General features: G+C 37.0%; 2 protein-coding genes across 2 annotated transcripts; one reads left to right on the forward strand and one right to left on the reverse strand.

Moving 5' to 3' along the window:
• Positions 1-223: 223 nt before the first annotated feature.
• On the forward strand, positions 224-6,813 carry LOC107799066 (putative ubiquitin-conjugating enzyme E2 18). Its single transcript, XM_075242326.1, has 6 exons — positions 224-358; positions 460-563; positions 1,887-1,989; positions 2,114-2,177; positions 6,121-6,209; positions 6,395-6,813. The coding sequence occupies exons 1-6, from the start codon at positions 308-310 to the stop codon at positions 6,488-6,490; spliced, it is 507 nt and encodes a 168-aa protein (XP_075098427.1). The 5' UTR covers positions 224-307; the 3' UTR covers positions 6,491-6,813.
• Positions 6,814-7,178: 365 nt separating this feature from the next.
• LOC107824082 (peroxidase 72-like) lies at positions 7,179-9,937 on the reverse strand. The gene is made up of 4 exons (XM_016650803.2): positions 9,650-9,937; positions 8,874-9,065; positions 8,619-8,784; positions 7,179-7,727 (listed from the first exon to the last, which is right to left on the reverse strand). The coding sequence occupies exons 1-4, from the start codon at positions 9,875-9,877 to the stop codon at positions 7,315-7,317; spliced, it is 999 nt and encodes a 332-aa protein (XP_016506289.1). The 5' UTR covers positions 9,878-9,937; the 3' UTR covers positions 7,179-7,314.
• Positions 9,938-15,203: the final 5,266 nt, after the last annotated feature.

Below are 15,203 nucleotides of genomic sequence, written 5' to 3' on the forward strand. Positions count from 1 at the left end.
GTGTACCTTATCTTAATAAATATATATTTGTGAAAATTTACATAAATAGTACGTACAATATTATACTATTTTTGTAAAATATATACTTTTATTTATTTTTTTCTTAAAGGGAGTGCAAAGTAGAAAGTAGAGAAACAAAAGTGAACGGAAGGAGTAATTATTATACTATTTTTAAAATTATAAATCTTAAAATGCTTATTTCTTTCTTAAATTATGAGCTAATTCAAACTAGTATATATCACTCCCACTTCAACGGGGGAGTTTGGGACTTAAAAATCAAGCTATTCATATTCCTCTTTTTTGTTTCATGGATATATCCCGGCTAGCCATGACCAGCGCCGCTCACTCCTCTCCCAAGGTTTTCTTCTTCTCTTTGATATTTTCCTTTTTTTCTTTCTTTTATATTTCACAAAAAACTAATGTGATTTTGATTTTTATACTAATTAATTCAATAATCAGACATTAAGCAAGATAGCATGCAATCGACTCCAAAAAGAGTTAGTGGAGTGGCAAGTTAATCCCCCTGCTGGTTTCAACCTTAAACCCTCCGATAATCTTCAAAGGTCTTTCCTTTTTCCTTTTTATTATTACTATTTTTTAATCTCTGTCACTGAAATTTCTCTTTTCCATGTAACTGGATGAACTTTGGATAAGATTAATTCATTATTGTGTTTTCATTTGAGAATTTGGAACCTTTTCCATAGAAAATATTTTGTATTTTGAGAAATGGTTTACTTTGGAATTCACAGATTTTTTCAGTGTCTCGTTGTGTATAAAGGTAGCTGACATGTGGTATTTTGTAAAGGTGGAGGATAGGGTGTAAAATTTGGTTTGTATTTTTGAATGTTGTATAGCTAATTTTGATATAATATAATACACCACTTCATGTATTAGTTTATACCTAATATTAGTGGCGGAGTCAGGAATTTCAAGAAGTAAAGAAGAAGCTATGGGGATTCAACATATAGTATATATACATAAAAAGAAATTGACTTAGCTACACAGTGTAATTTTTCGGCAAAAGGACACCACTTAGACTAAGGTGGCTCCACCACCGCCTAACATAGCAAGAGATAAAATACATGGATTAAGTAATACTCCCTCCGTCCCATATTACTTGTCCAAAATACTAAAAATATCTGTCACAAATTACTTGTCAATTTACAAAACCAAGATAGAATTAATTAAATTTTTCCCAGTTTACCCTTACAATTAAATGATTTGGAAACACTTTATTAGCTTGAGTTGATTAGTTTGAGGCCACATAAATAGTGTATTAAAAGAGTTAAAAGGGTAAATTAGTAAAAATTACCCTTCTTATTTATGAATTCTTAAGGGGCGTGTAAAAAAGAAAGTGGACAAGTAATATGGGACGGAGGGAATACATGGATTAAAAACTAAAACACAAAATTGCCCTTTTTCTTTTCCATTAACCCATTATCAACACCCTATATATCCCTTTTTTAGTATAAAGAAATAAATGCCCGATAAAAAATATACTATGTATTACAATTTCTTTATTACTAATCCATGTATTATAATCTCTGCAAAACTTGTTTCTAGATGAAAAGACCCCATAGTGTTTTGGCGATATTTTTCAGTATGAAAGATTGATAACAATGTATCTGTGCTGATCTAATTAACAATTGATGTATTTGTTAAAAGTAGATGACTTTCACCCACAAGGGTTGGAATTTATTTTTCCTTTGGTGGAGAATCACCAAAAAGAGTTCCTTTGAGAATAACATGTTCTGCAATTCAGGGTAACAAGATAATGGAACATTAACTTCATACCAAAGACACCAAGTTTTGCTCTTAATTTTATTATTAGAAGATGAGGAAATGGTTGCAATAACTTTTGATTGATGTGGGTTCTTTTTGAGAAGGTGGGTGATTGACGTGAATGGTGCTCCTGGAACGCTATATGCTAATGAAACTTATCAGCTGCAAGTTGATTTCCCAGAACATTATCCTATGGAAGCTCCCCAGGTGTATATTTAATGGTCGACACTATTCAATGATATTCTCATGTTGGATGAAAGATGTTGTTTCTTGTTAATGTTCTTGATTGAAACTCCTATCCTACTAATTACGGCTGGCTATATTGATGCAGGTGATATTTGTGCCTCCAGCTCCCATGCACCCTCATATCTATAGCAACGGGCACATCTGTTTAGGTATTTATTCACTCGGCTCAAGTCTCCTCTATTTCTTATCACCAAGAAATTTATTGATTTGGTCACTGGTCGAGCCTAAGGGCTTAATTTGGAATGCATGAGATGAAGCTTCTAATGAAAATCCTTGGCAATCATATAGTGAATGATTCTTGATATGACTGTTGAAACTTAACGAATAGACACCAGGAACTATAGGTTTCTCAACGCTCCAAAATAACTTGGTGGATAATTGGTACGAATGGTAGATTGTTGCGCAATGTCAATCAGCATTTTCACTTAGGTTGGGTGCTTTTGTTATTGAGTTCGCTTCCCATTTATGTCCCAGTAATATTTGTTGATTCATTCATATAGTTTCTTTTCAGGCATAATATTGGTTTTTGTTCTACGCCTTTGCCTTATTAATCTCTTTAACTTTCTAGAGTTCTCTCTCTTAAGAAGGCGAATACAAAACACCAACTCTTAGTAGCAGCTATCCCTCTCATATTCCAAAATAAGGTTCTCTTTAATTTAGTAAATGTACCTTATTACTTTCCACCTTTTTTGGGGATAATGGTAATGTCGGACCCAACTTGTGTACGCCTTGAATATTTCATCAGGTACCTGCTGTCTTCCACCAACATAGGTACCGAGTGACGTTACCACCAAGGTTTAGGCCTCATTTGTTTGCACTTAATGGAGGTCTGAATCTTAATCATTCAGATCTCAGACATTAAGTGCGTTTGTTTTTAAAGTCTGAATCTTAATTATTCAAATCTTAATTATTAAGTGTGTTTTTTTTTACTTCACAACCACTTAATGAGTCTGAATAGGTCTGTATGATTAAGATCTATAACAGAGACTTAATTTCATTAAGATGCTATCACATATTCATTATTAGCTGCCGCCGCTGCCTACCATTATCAACTACCACCATGCCACCACCACCACCACCCCAACCACTACCACCACGCCACCATAATCCTCAATCATAGCCGCCAGCATTATCGACCATCACCACCCACTATCCCCACCACTCCGACCACCATATAGCATTCTCAATCACAATTAACACTCATCCACCGCAACTACCACAACTGAAAACTCCATCACCATCAACAACCACAGCCGGAACTGCCCATTATTTTAACCTACCACCACACACCCACCACCTTCCTCAGTCACAACTACTACCACCACCCGCCATTATTAACTATCACCGCCCACCACCACCATCCTCAATCATAATTGCCACCACTACCAATCACTACTAGCTACTAGCACGAACCACCATCATCAACCAAAATTATCACAAACCACCGCCTTTAATTAGCATTCACCCGTTAGCCATCACCACCAATAACTATCATATTTTAAAAAATAATATATTTTATTGATAGAATATTGGATTAGTTAGTATTTCATTTGAATTTTATGTTTATTAATTTTCAAATAAAGATAAATTTTATACATTCAGATGTTAAAAATCAAACAATCTTAATTATTTCTATTTAGATCTTAATACACATCTTAATATATTCAGATGTGTATTCAGATTCAGATGTCTTAATCGTAATACACATCTTGATATTCAGATGTGTATTCAGATTCAGACGTCTTAATCTTAATAAAAACAAATGAGGCCTTAGACATATGAGAAGAAATTACCTGGTATCATTAACTGCTACACCATACACTTGGTGCTTATCTTTTAGGAGGCATAATTTAGTTGAAATCTTTGATTTTGCCTTTAATCGCCCTGTGTCCCTGTCTCATGGAAGTTGTTCTCCAGTAGCTTTATCCTTTGAATAATGTTATAGTCATGCCTCCACCAACAGGACAAAGTTCACTTATAAGTTCATGAATAAGCTTGATTTTCTTCTTTCTTTTTTATCTTCTGATTAGCATCTAAAGTTAGCTGTAATCTTTATAAGACGGGCGGTATGTATTAACTTAAAGCTAGGTCTGTATCCTTGTATGATTTTTAAGTACTGTATATTTAAAAAAGACAACAATATTCATACTAAGATAGCTATTCAAGTATTAACTTAAATTTAGGTCTGTATCCTTGTATAATGTTTTAGTACTGTATGTTTAAAAAAGACAAAGATATTCATACTAAGACAACTATTCAAGTTGTTGTCACTGTGATGTATACCCTTTATGATTAAAACCAAACGCCTACCAATTAGACCAGAAATAATTGGTGGGAATGATGTTTAAAAGAATACTTTAGTAAATTCTTATTTACCATGTGACTGCTAGTTTGTCCCCCACCTTCCTTGTTTTCTCTTGGGTTAAATTGCATTCCAAGATGAGTGACCAGCTTATTGCTTGGCCTGTGAAAGGAACATTTTTGCTGTGGTTTGTAAGTCTATTCATTCCTGTGCAAATTTCGAAGGCGCTATTGTAGTTAACGTTAGGCATAAGATATTTAGTGATATAGCAACATGATAAGTTTCCGTAAGATACATCTTTCAATTGTCAAAAGTTAATTAAATAAGTGTGTGAAACTTAGAGATAACTGTTGGCATCAAGCATGGCATAAGATTTACAGATTGATGGAGAGAAATGAGTTAAGTTCTGTAACTGTTTCCTTCAGACTATAATACAAGGATACTGTGTAGGGGTATGTATCTACTTTTAGTTTCTTGTATCATTGTATCTTGGAAGAGTCATAAGAAGTACTGATAGCCTTCTTAATCTATTTGGGAGCTGGCTAATGTCATTTGTGACAATCTGCCTTATCGGTTTCTTTAAATTAGAAAAGACCAGGATAATTTTTTCTATCCAACTGTCATAAACATATTCCAGTTAGGACTGGCAAAAGTTGGTGCTCTTTTAACTTCTCATTTGGCTGGAACAGAATCCCGATGAAAACAACTAAATTTACTTCACTCATTCTTCCCATATCTGAATTTCGTTACGTTAGCATTATGCAGCCTCCCAAATAACTTCCCTAAAACATATTATTTTATTAACTAAGATCCTACAATATCTCTTGAAGACCTTATGCCACTTATTTTCATTTCTAATAATGCTCAGTAGCGAATTAGAGTTAATATTGATCCTACAACTTAGGTTCAGCGCAGTCCCAAATATTTCTTTTACAGATGGACTTTGTTTTAAGTGATTTGTGAGCCAATTCCAGCAATTTTATTATCACATGGCACCAAATTAGGTTTCAGAATTTATTATGAGAGCTTACTGAAATGAATCAATTAGTTCAAGACTATGGTGCTCTGCGGATGAAATTAGTATTTAAGAAGTTGAATTAGAGATCTGGAAGGCTTTACGAGCATTGACAGGATAGAGTCAGGGTTGGTGTTGGGGTGCAATGAAATGTATTATTGAGTCATTTAATTGTCTTCTCGGTCATGTTTGATCCAGTTCTTACTTGCTTCCTCATTTTTCGACGATGTGAGAGATACACTTGGCTCATCACAGGTGTTGTCAGCAGGCTACTTTATCAATACGTGACCTCTGGATTCATAAGGCATGGAAGAGGAATGCCATCTTACTCAGTATCGAGTTATCTTGTTTCTTTGCTTGCCTTTAATTTGTGGAAGTAAAAGTAGAAAGGCCGTGCTCAGTTGACTAGATGTTTCCTTTGCAAAAAGCATCATCTACAGAAAGGGACAGTGAAAGAAAAAGATCTATATAGGGGATATCAATTAGTTGAGAATATATTTTAGTCACGTTAGTTTGTTTACTTTATGTCCTACGTTTTCTAGGAGTCTTTTAGCCTTATCAGAGATTCTTATACTAGTTGTCGAAATGTAGAGAACTTCTGGTACTTTTTATTTTTATTTTTATTCTGCATAATGTTGGCCTGAGAGGCTGAGATAAATTTAAATAGAGAATTATGGTCTGTGAGGATTCTACTGCAATTTGTTTGGGAATAAGGTGTAGTTGTTGTTATTGTATCTGTAAAAGCAGCAGTGAATAACTATTTCCTATCTTGCAGATATTTTGTATGACTCGTGGTCACCTGCCATGACTGTTAGTTCTATATGCATTAGCCTTCTCTCCATGTTGTCAAGTTCAACTGCGAAGGTACCTTTTGTTGCGTCTATTACATCAATTTGAGCTGCTTTTAATGGTCTTTTATACTATGCCAAGTATGCCATCGCCCATTTGTACGGCATTCTCTGAAAAATATGCAATCCACAAAAATTCTTCCTTTGAGCTTCTCCTGCTAGTTTAACTTTAGTCCTTACTAATTCCAATTATTCGTGCAGCAACTCCCTGACGATAATGATCGTTATGTAAAGAACTGTAGAAATGGCAGATCACCGAAGGAAACCAGGTGGTGGTTCCATGATGATAAGGTGTAACAAGTATAATTCGACACTTGCGGCAACATTATAACTCGATTGCATACTTGAAATCAAATGCTATAGAAATTTTTCTGAATATCCAGGATCGTTGCCTGCACATGGTACGAGTGTGCAAATTGGCCTTTCCTGTCCATTAGTTGTAAATGAAGATGGTTTTCCTTATGTGCTGCATGTACAAGATATTATGTACCATATAAGTTATACACTGCAGTCTCAATAAGACCCCACCAAGAATCCTTCTGACATCAGCAATAAGTTAGCACTCAGAATAATGTATTGTTTCTGGTTGTTTATCTTACTGAGGAATAAGTTTGTCTCAGTTATTCCCTTCTTATGTTTTGTTATTGACCTTATCTTGTTATTATGTCCATCTAAAGGGCAGCCCGGTGCATTAAGCTCCCGCTATGTGTGGAGTTCGGGGAAGGGCCGGACCGCAATGGTCTATTGTACGCAGTCTTACCCTGCATTTTTGCAAGAGGCTGTTTCCACGGCTTGAACCCGTGACCTCCTGGTCATATAACAGCAACTTTACCAGTTATGTCCATCTAACTGTGTATTAAATATGATCTTCGTTTCCATGTCTTGATTCACTTTTATCCTATATTAAGATGAAGTGTGATGGCTGCTAAATGATAAAATTGCTGCTATTCACTAAATTGCAAAGATAGTAAGTGTTTCAAACAAGTGTCTATGAATCCATTCATTAACATTTAGCACACTATGAAAAGGACAATCCAAGATGAACAGAAAGAAAATTCTGGAAATAATGTTAAAAGAAAAGCATAAAAATACACCAAGGCTGATGTTGAATATTGTGATATTTAAGAGTTCATCATCCTGCAATTCTTCCGAATCTCGCCTCTGTATCCAGTTAAAGGTGAGATATTTCCCATCTTAACCATAGACTTTGCGAACTGCTCGAAGAAAAGCTCATTGTTTTCTGCATAAAGTCTCACCAATTCTAATGATGCCTGATTTTTGGTCACAAGAACTTGGTCTGAATTAAATAAGCCCTTTGAAGCCAACAAATTCTTGAAATAGTAGTTATCAAATTTTGTAGGGGAGACAAAATCCATGAAAAATAAGTTTTGGTCACCACCAGATTTAGGGCACCTAGTCCGCAATTGAGCAGCATATGATTGATCCAATGTATAGTCTGGTAAATTGTTGCCTGATTGATTGTAGAGCCTTTGCCTGAAACTGGTACATCTTGCATTTCCAATTGTGTGGCTCCCTGTAGAAAAATTTCTTCTAGTATTTACTTCTCGTGATACATAGAGGTAGCAAAATCAATCGATTTTTAGTAACATGCACGTCTAAGTTTAAAAATAAGTTAGGTTATGACTCGTTTGTTAAGTTGACCGCACATGTTAGAACCCGAAATGACTCATCAATTAAACTATTGGGTCAAACAAATCAAAATAGTGTAATTCGACTGGTCAAAATGCAACTCAAATTGAAACATAAAAAATGAAAATTGGAAAACCGGGGATTATGTATATTTGGAAGAAATTAAGCTTATTATTTAAAAATACATTTATTTACTTTTTTTTTCTTTTCAAAAAGCAAAATAAAAAAGAATGGGAGTTGGGTATATTGGGCAGGTTATCTTATAATCCATCATGACCCTTTTATCAATCTGACCCATTTTGACATGTCCAAATTAGGAAAATAGCATGAACTAGCCAATGTTCGGACTAGTAATTGAAAATAGTCAGCGTTTGCAAAGTTATTGAACAATAGCCACTATTTTGTACGAAAATAAATCTGGACAAAAATGCCCTAGCTAAAATACGGAAAGTTTCAGCATAATATGTTGGATTATGGAGCTCCTACGTATAAACTTCCAGTGTATTATATTGGAACTCTAGCACATTTTACTGGAATTTCATATGTAAATAATTCAAACTTCAGCGTATTATAATGCTGGAATTGTTTTGGATTTTTAAGGGTGTTTTTGTTCAAATTTTATCTTTACATGAAAAAGTAACTAAATTTTGATTAATTTTGAAAATTTGACTACTTTTCAATTACCCGTTGTAAATCAGACTATTTATAACCATTTGCCACCTCTAGTCTTCTCTGTAATACATAGTCTAGGTAAAAGTTAAGGAATGATTTTTACCAGATAAAGCAACAAGGTCAACAAGATCAAGTCCTTTTAACTTGAATTTTGTGAGAATGGTATTGAACGTGTTGTTTGGAGCAGGAATATTATTGTTGGAGCCACTTAAGCTAGCATCTCTTGAGTCTCTTCTTCCCAATGGAACCTCCCAATTTGGTCCACCAGCCTGTATAGATAAATAACATACGCTCAAATTTATTAACTTTCATCAACTTATTTAATTATTTGCTAGGATTCATGTGGTTGTATACTTACTAAAACTGTAGAATCCCTAGCAGCAAGAGCCAAGATATCAGCACAAGAAACAGTTTGAGGGCACTCCTTTTCTAGTGCTGATTTAATCTCATCAATTACTTCAAATCCACGAGCTGAATTCCTGTTGGTGTTTGATATCTTTTCACTTATTATGGTTCCACTGCTGTCCAGAAGTAGTGATGCATCACAACCCTACATGATCATAGTAATGAAAAAGTAGAGACAAAAGATGTTAATTGATATCTTCGGGTTTGTTCTAAGTCTTGGTGAGTAGAGTTGCTAAAACTATATATGTTCTTCAATTGAGTCCAATATTTTCGACATAGGACATAGATATATATGTGTGAATAATCACTAAAATATCAACAAATATTAAATTCTGAACTAATTGTTTCAAAAGTATTATAAGCAAATATAGCAAGTTCAATGCTAAGAACTTTAAAGATTGATTTTATCAAGTTTACCAAACTGAACACACAAGGTGCGCGCAAGTTGTTATGGATATCACCATTAAAATAAAATAGAAACTCTTACGTGGTTGCTACTTAATAATATCTACATGAATTCAATTCTTCTTAAATCCTGTGTTGCTCGGACTCTTTGAAAATGTTGCTAGATGCATGCCGGATCCTTCAAAAGTAGTATATTTTTGGAGGATCCGGCACGTATGCGGCAACATCTTGGAGAGTCCGTGAAGCCCGGTTCACATACTTACAATAAGCTTACCATCACTTAACTAAGAGTCATTAATCTTTAGTCTTAGAGATATGATTTACCTTGACAAAACAATCATGGAAATGGAGCCTCAGCAAAGAGGCAGCCATTCGGGCTTCTCTGGCTACAGCTTTAGCAACAACAGACTTGACGATTTCTTTAGCTTGTGGGCATGACCAATCGTAAAATTGTGGGTATAGGTAACCATAATAATTGCTCTTGCTACAGAAACATATTGGTGCAAAAGCAAGAAGAGATATGACCATAAAAAAGCTCACTGATTTAACCATTTCTTGCCAAAATTTTAGTTTTATAGACTTGTTATATAGAAGAAATTTTAATATGTAAGAAGAATGAATTTGTTTTGATGAAATATTTGAGATGGTGTTCATGAGTATATATAGTGTTCAATGCAACTAGATGGAGTTGGTAGCTTTTTAGTTAGGATTAAAATAAATATTATATTTTCACCTTTTTTGGTCTAGTGAAGTAGAACCTGCTTTACAAGTAATGATGTTTGATTCGGTCTTTATTCAGCTATTTAATTTACAAATTTTAACTCATTTTTTCAAAAATTTAACTTATATACTCTGATAGCGTAAACTAATTTTTATATTATTATTAAAATTTTAACTTATTGCAAGTTGTCTCTATTATTTTCTAGATAATTAGTTTTACTGAATATATGAACAATTACTTGTAGTTATCTGAAATGTTAAATTTCTTTTGACATTTAATGCATATAATTTAAACTCTTTTAATCGCATAACAGATGATTGATATATTATGGTTCCTTATCTTAGTATGGGATAACTTAGCAAATTTTTTGCCTCTAGAGAGTTGATCAATGTTACTAGGTCCACTTCTAGACATAGAAAATATAGAAAGAAGAATAAAATGAGGTTTAATTCTTAATCAATTGATTCATGGGAGACAAATGACAAAGTTCTTGATTAAATGATCGATTAGACAATAATATGCATGAATAAGCCTGGTATTGATTTTTTTTTTTTCTTTTTCTTGATCTTTTGTATCATGATACCTAGGAATTCTTTTAATTAAAATATTTAAAAAGCATGAGAATATAAGTTGATTTGGTCAACCAAATAACCATAGTATATTGCATTTGGTCGAGGAGAGTCGGAGACGACAACCAATCAGATTCACCTAATATACCCTTTCTGGTTATCCATTATAGACCAACTTTTTTTTTTTTTTTTTTAAAGCATAAGAGCAGCTACAATACATACCAAATTATAGGGTTATATTTTGGTAAAACCAGATTGGTTCTTCTTTTGTCTCCCCCCCCCCCCTTTCTTCTTTATTGCATAAGAAACCTCGTTAGCTTGAAGTTTATTAAAATAAAAAAGTGAATATGTTACCCTTTTTTTTTAGCAAATCCTTCGTAGTTTATCTTGCCATTAACGCACCTACAATATGAAATGGATGGACTTCATATGTTCAAATTCTTCGAGAAAAAAAAACTAGATTTACTCTTTGGCTTTTGACTATGGTTTAGAATCACCCGAAGAGTGGAGTTCTGTTAAAGATTGTTTACCTTTAAAAATGAGTAACAAATAAATTTGTATGCGGTTTAAAAGACACGTGATTTAATTTAATACGAATGATCTAACAACAACAGATAACTAAATTAAAGAGAGAATAAACGATCAAACCAAACGCAATGGAACAATCAGGCCTAGCTTTAAGTTGGACACTGAAAACTGGCTCCAACCGAGCCCTCGATATGAGCTTGGTTGCAATTAAAGAAAAGAGTATCTGAAGAACACTTTGAATAATAACTAGAAGACAAAAATGAACATTTATTGCTTTGATATGCGTGCCAACAAGTTTAAAATAAAAAAGTTCTCCCCTTTATATAGTAGGGGAATTTCAATCCTAGTACAAATCTAAATAAGGTAAAAAATTTCTCTTTTCGGTAAATATCGATCCGCAATTGATATTGGACGGGATTTGTGCCGTAATATCCAGTTGAGGGCAAATATTACGGCTCCCTGCTCGTCATGCTTAACAATTTCTCTTTTTCCTTAGTCCCGAAACTTCAATTGTCCCGGATCCGTTGTTTAGCCGTACCTGATCCTGGATGCACCGTTCGTCCTCCCCGGGTTCCGAAACGAGGGACCCTTCGACTTCGCTCGAGGTTGCATCAGATCATGCTGTTCTCTCGTTTCTTTACTGGGGAATCGGGAGTAATATTATCCCCGATTTTACCCGTACACAGATAGTCCCCTAACTTTTCGAAGAGCAGATCTATCGAAGCGACGAGAAGTGATTAATTTACCTTGGTTCCTTCCTCCGTATGCTGCAATCGGGTCGATGAGTCAGTGAAACGTCTCATCAATCGCGTCGTTCTGATTTTGGACACGTGTCAACCGCTGTTTGAATGCCCTCGAACGTGAAACGTCACGCATTAATTACCCCCCCTATAAAAGCTTCGGATCCTTTTTTCACTTTTTTACTTTCCGATCTCAAACCTTCTTAAGTTACCCCCAACTTTTTACTTGCTCATAATCTTTTCAAATCTTCATACACTATTCTTCACATCTTCATATCTTCATCTTCCCATCTTCAAATCTTCATATTTTGTCCTTGAATCTTCAAGTTTGACCTTCAAACCTTCACACCTTCATCTTTATACATTCATATTCCCAGAATTCGATGGCGAAAACTTCGAAGTCTATACCTCAATAGGCCACCCCTTCAACTTCTAACCCGAGCACGGATGTCGAGGTTGTCGTACCTGAAGCAGCCCCGGAACCCCCCTCTAAAGAATTTCATCCTTGGAGGATGCTCTATAAAGAACGAGTTCAAGGTCAAAAAAGCCTCCAAGCAAGGGGATCAAGGTAAGGAGGTGTGGAGGTATATATATGCTCCATTACTGAGGACACACTCTCGACGGTTCAGCAGGACTGTAAGTGGGAAGGCAAGGAAGTGGTCGTTTCAGGCCTCGATGAGGACATCACCACATATGTGGAGGGGTGTTTAAGTGTTTATACGTACCCCTTCATGCTTGGCCCGATGGATCCAATAGTCCTCGACTTCTTCAAGAGGTACGAGATCTACCTCGGGCAGATTTACCCGTCCTTCTAGAGGGTCATGATCCTCCTCCGTCACTTTGAAATAACACGGAGGAGCCTCGGTTTACTATCGACCACTTGTATTGCCTCTACAGTCCCCAAATCTTCCGAGGTGGACTAATCAAGCTTGCTCGTCGGGCATAGAAAACTCCATTCTCGATCATTGATTGCAATGATGAAGACAGGGATTGAGGTCGGCGGGGGAGATTTGTTCGGGTAAAGACCGAGGATCTCATTCTCCCCGAGTTCCTGCCGTTCCCTGAAAAGTGGAACCTATCATGTAAGTTTCTCTCCTTTTGAGAATTTAGAATACGTTTCGAATTTTGTTCTTCTTTCTCATCACTTGGCTCTATCGTCATGTAGCGGTTGCTCGAGTCCCCAATGCAGTTCCCCGCTTCAAATACTGGGTTGAGGGGATCTGTAAAACGTCATCGTACTTCGAGCGCGAATGGTGCAAACTCTTAAAAGGTAAGTGGGAGGCCGTTCCCATGGTGAGTGTTCACCCCCGATCAAGTTTCCTTTTTTATTCAATTGTCATCCTTTCCACAGGTTTGTCCAAGACCACTGAACTCCGTGCAGTGGACAAGGACGAGGCTCCATCCTCGCCTGATAAACCCTCCGCTTCGGGATAGCCTGAGGCAGTTGTGAAGAGGGAGGATAAAAATAGAAGAAGGAGGGGGCCTTCCGGTTCCCCGGATGCGTACAGCGAGGCCAAGAAGAAGAGGGCCAGCCACGGTCAGGGTCCGAAAGAGCAACAAGAAGAGTACCCGGGCCAAGGTACCAGACCCCGATTCCCTTTTTCGGCTCAGGGACTACCCTGAAGACGATGACTTAGAATTTATCGCCCATGGGCCGACCGTTGATGTAGAAGAGCGGTCAACATCGAGGGGAAGTGATTGAGAGGCCAAACCCTCTTTGACCCCTGGGCCCGAAGGAAAGCTAGTGGCTACGACCTCTCGGAAAGCTACTAAAGGAGACGAGATAAGCCGTCGATGTCATTAACATCCCGGAGTCGCTAACTCACGTTGAGTCTTTATTTGACGAGGCTCAGTCCCTCAAGGAGAAACCAACCAAAATATCACGGGCCGCAGATGAGGCCCTCAACTTGTTCTTTGATGGCATGGACATCGGTGCATTGGAGGACTATTATGGGTTCAATCATCTGGAGATTCAGAAAAAAGATGTGCTACCAAAGTTAGGCAGGCTGAGCTCGAGCCTAAAGCTGATGAAGCAGTTCCCTGCCCTGAGCGTGGATACCGATCGCAAAAAAGCGATCATGTTTACGATCCCTGCAAATACCCGGGTGTTGTACAGAGCGGTTGGCATTGCCAACTATTTTGGCTGCTTGGTGACCGAAGAGGATTAGGCAAAGATGAATGAGGTGGATGCACCGATCCTCTTCAACGAGGCACAACAAGCGCTGAACGGGGTACGCTTCTCTTTCTTTATATCTTCTGAAGGGTCCATTACCTTAGTGTATTCTTATGATCTCATAAGTTTGTTTCTCAAGCCTCGGTGCTTCATCATGAGAGCTTCCATCGGTCCCGAATGGAGGTGAGTCAGTTCGAGTTCGAGCTTAAAGAATAGGTCCGGTAGAAGGACATGTACAAAGCTCTCAGTGAGCAACAAGACGAGGCCCTCAATGACTTTACCATTCTCCAGGCTTAGCTGGAAAAACTCAAAAGAAGACCTCGTCGGTGAAACGGGGGCATGCCATTCTATATTAGAAGGTAAGGATATTTGAGATTAATAATGTGAGGCTAAGCATAGTATCTACCGCCGTAACCTCGTAGGTCCAAGAGAAGATAGACCTGATCGACCAACTCCGGGATGAGATGAACGAGCTCAATGCTTTGGCCGAGGCGCTAAGGAGCAAGATGCATCTTCTGGCCTCGAAAAAGGAGGCTACTAAAGAGGAGTTGGAATTGGACAAGGACCAGCTCAGGGTGATGAAGGATAAAGCCGACAAGTGGTCTCGGCTAAATGATGATCTACGAACATAACTGGGTTCGTCCATCTCGGAATTGAATGCCCTCAACCAGGAATATACCACGTTAAAGACCAAGTTGGAGGCAGCTTCGACCGATTCCTCCGAGGTCCAGGATATGCTATCCCAATACAAGAACGACGTGGAGATAGCCGAGGTCAGTTGAGTAACGAAGGCCGAATATGTAAAGTGGCTATTCCGGAGGGAGACCCTCAAGGAGATTCATGCCCGAGGGTTCGATCTATCGGCTGATATCGAAGAGGCTAAGAGGCTTGAGGCCGAGCCCAAGGGTTCATGCAGCGAATCGGGCTCTGGTGAAGACTAGGCGGAGATGCCTTAGTTTATTTTTTGTCTTCTTTTGTACATTTTTTTTGTTTATTTTGAGGCTGTTTTATCGTGCCTTTGTAAATACTTTTGGCATATATAGAAAATTTTCTCTTCGGCTACACTGTGTCTCTTATTTTTCAAGATCCGTTTGCAACTTTGTTTAAAAAATGTCATTAGTGGCTTAGCATAAAATTGGACATAATT

The sequence above is a fragment of the Nicotiana tabacum genome, chromosome 21, assembly GCF_000715075.1.
Source record: "Nicotiana tabacum cultivar K326 chromosome 21, ASM71507v2, whole genome shotgun sequence".
In the NCBI taxonomy this organism is placed as follows: domain Eukaryota; kingdom Viridiplantae; phylum Streptophyta; class Magnoliopsida; order Solanales; family Solanaceae; genus Nicotiana; species Nicotiana tabacum.

Bases quoted from the DNA above. Each gene is read 5' to 3' on its own strand.
- LOC107799066 (XM_075242326.1), top strand. From the start codon at position 308: ATGGATATATCCCGGCTAGCCATGACCAGCGCCGCTCACTCCTCTCCC. The intron at 2,178-6,120 runs GTATTTATTCAC...CCTATCTTGCAG, and splicing joins CAACGGGCACATCTGTTTAG to ATATTTTGTATGACTCGTGG. The intron at 6,210-6,394 runs GTACCTTTTGTT...TTATTCGTGCAG, and splicing joins TGTCAAGTTCAACTGCGAAG to CAACTCCCTGACGATAATGA.
- LOC107824082 (XM_016650803.2), bottom strand. From the start codon at position 9,877: ATGGTTAAATCAGTGAGCTTTTTTATGGTCATATCTCTTCTTGCTTTT. The intron at 8,785-8,873 runs GTAAGTATACAA...TTATCTATACAG, and splicing joins CTAGGGATTCTACAGTTTTA to GCTGGTGGACCAAATTGGGA. The intron at 7,728-8,618 runs GTAAAAATCATT...ATTTTTCTACAG, and splicing joins TGACCTTGTTGCTTTATCTG to GGAGCCACACAATTGGAAAT.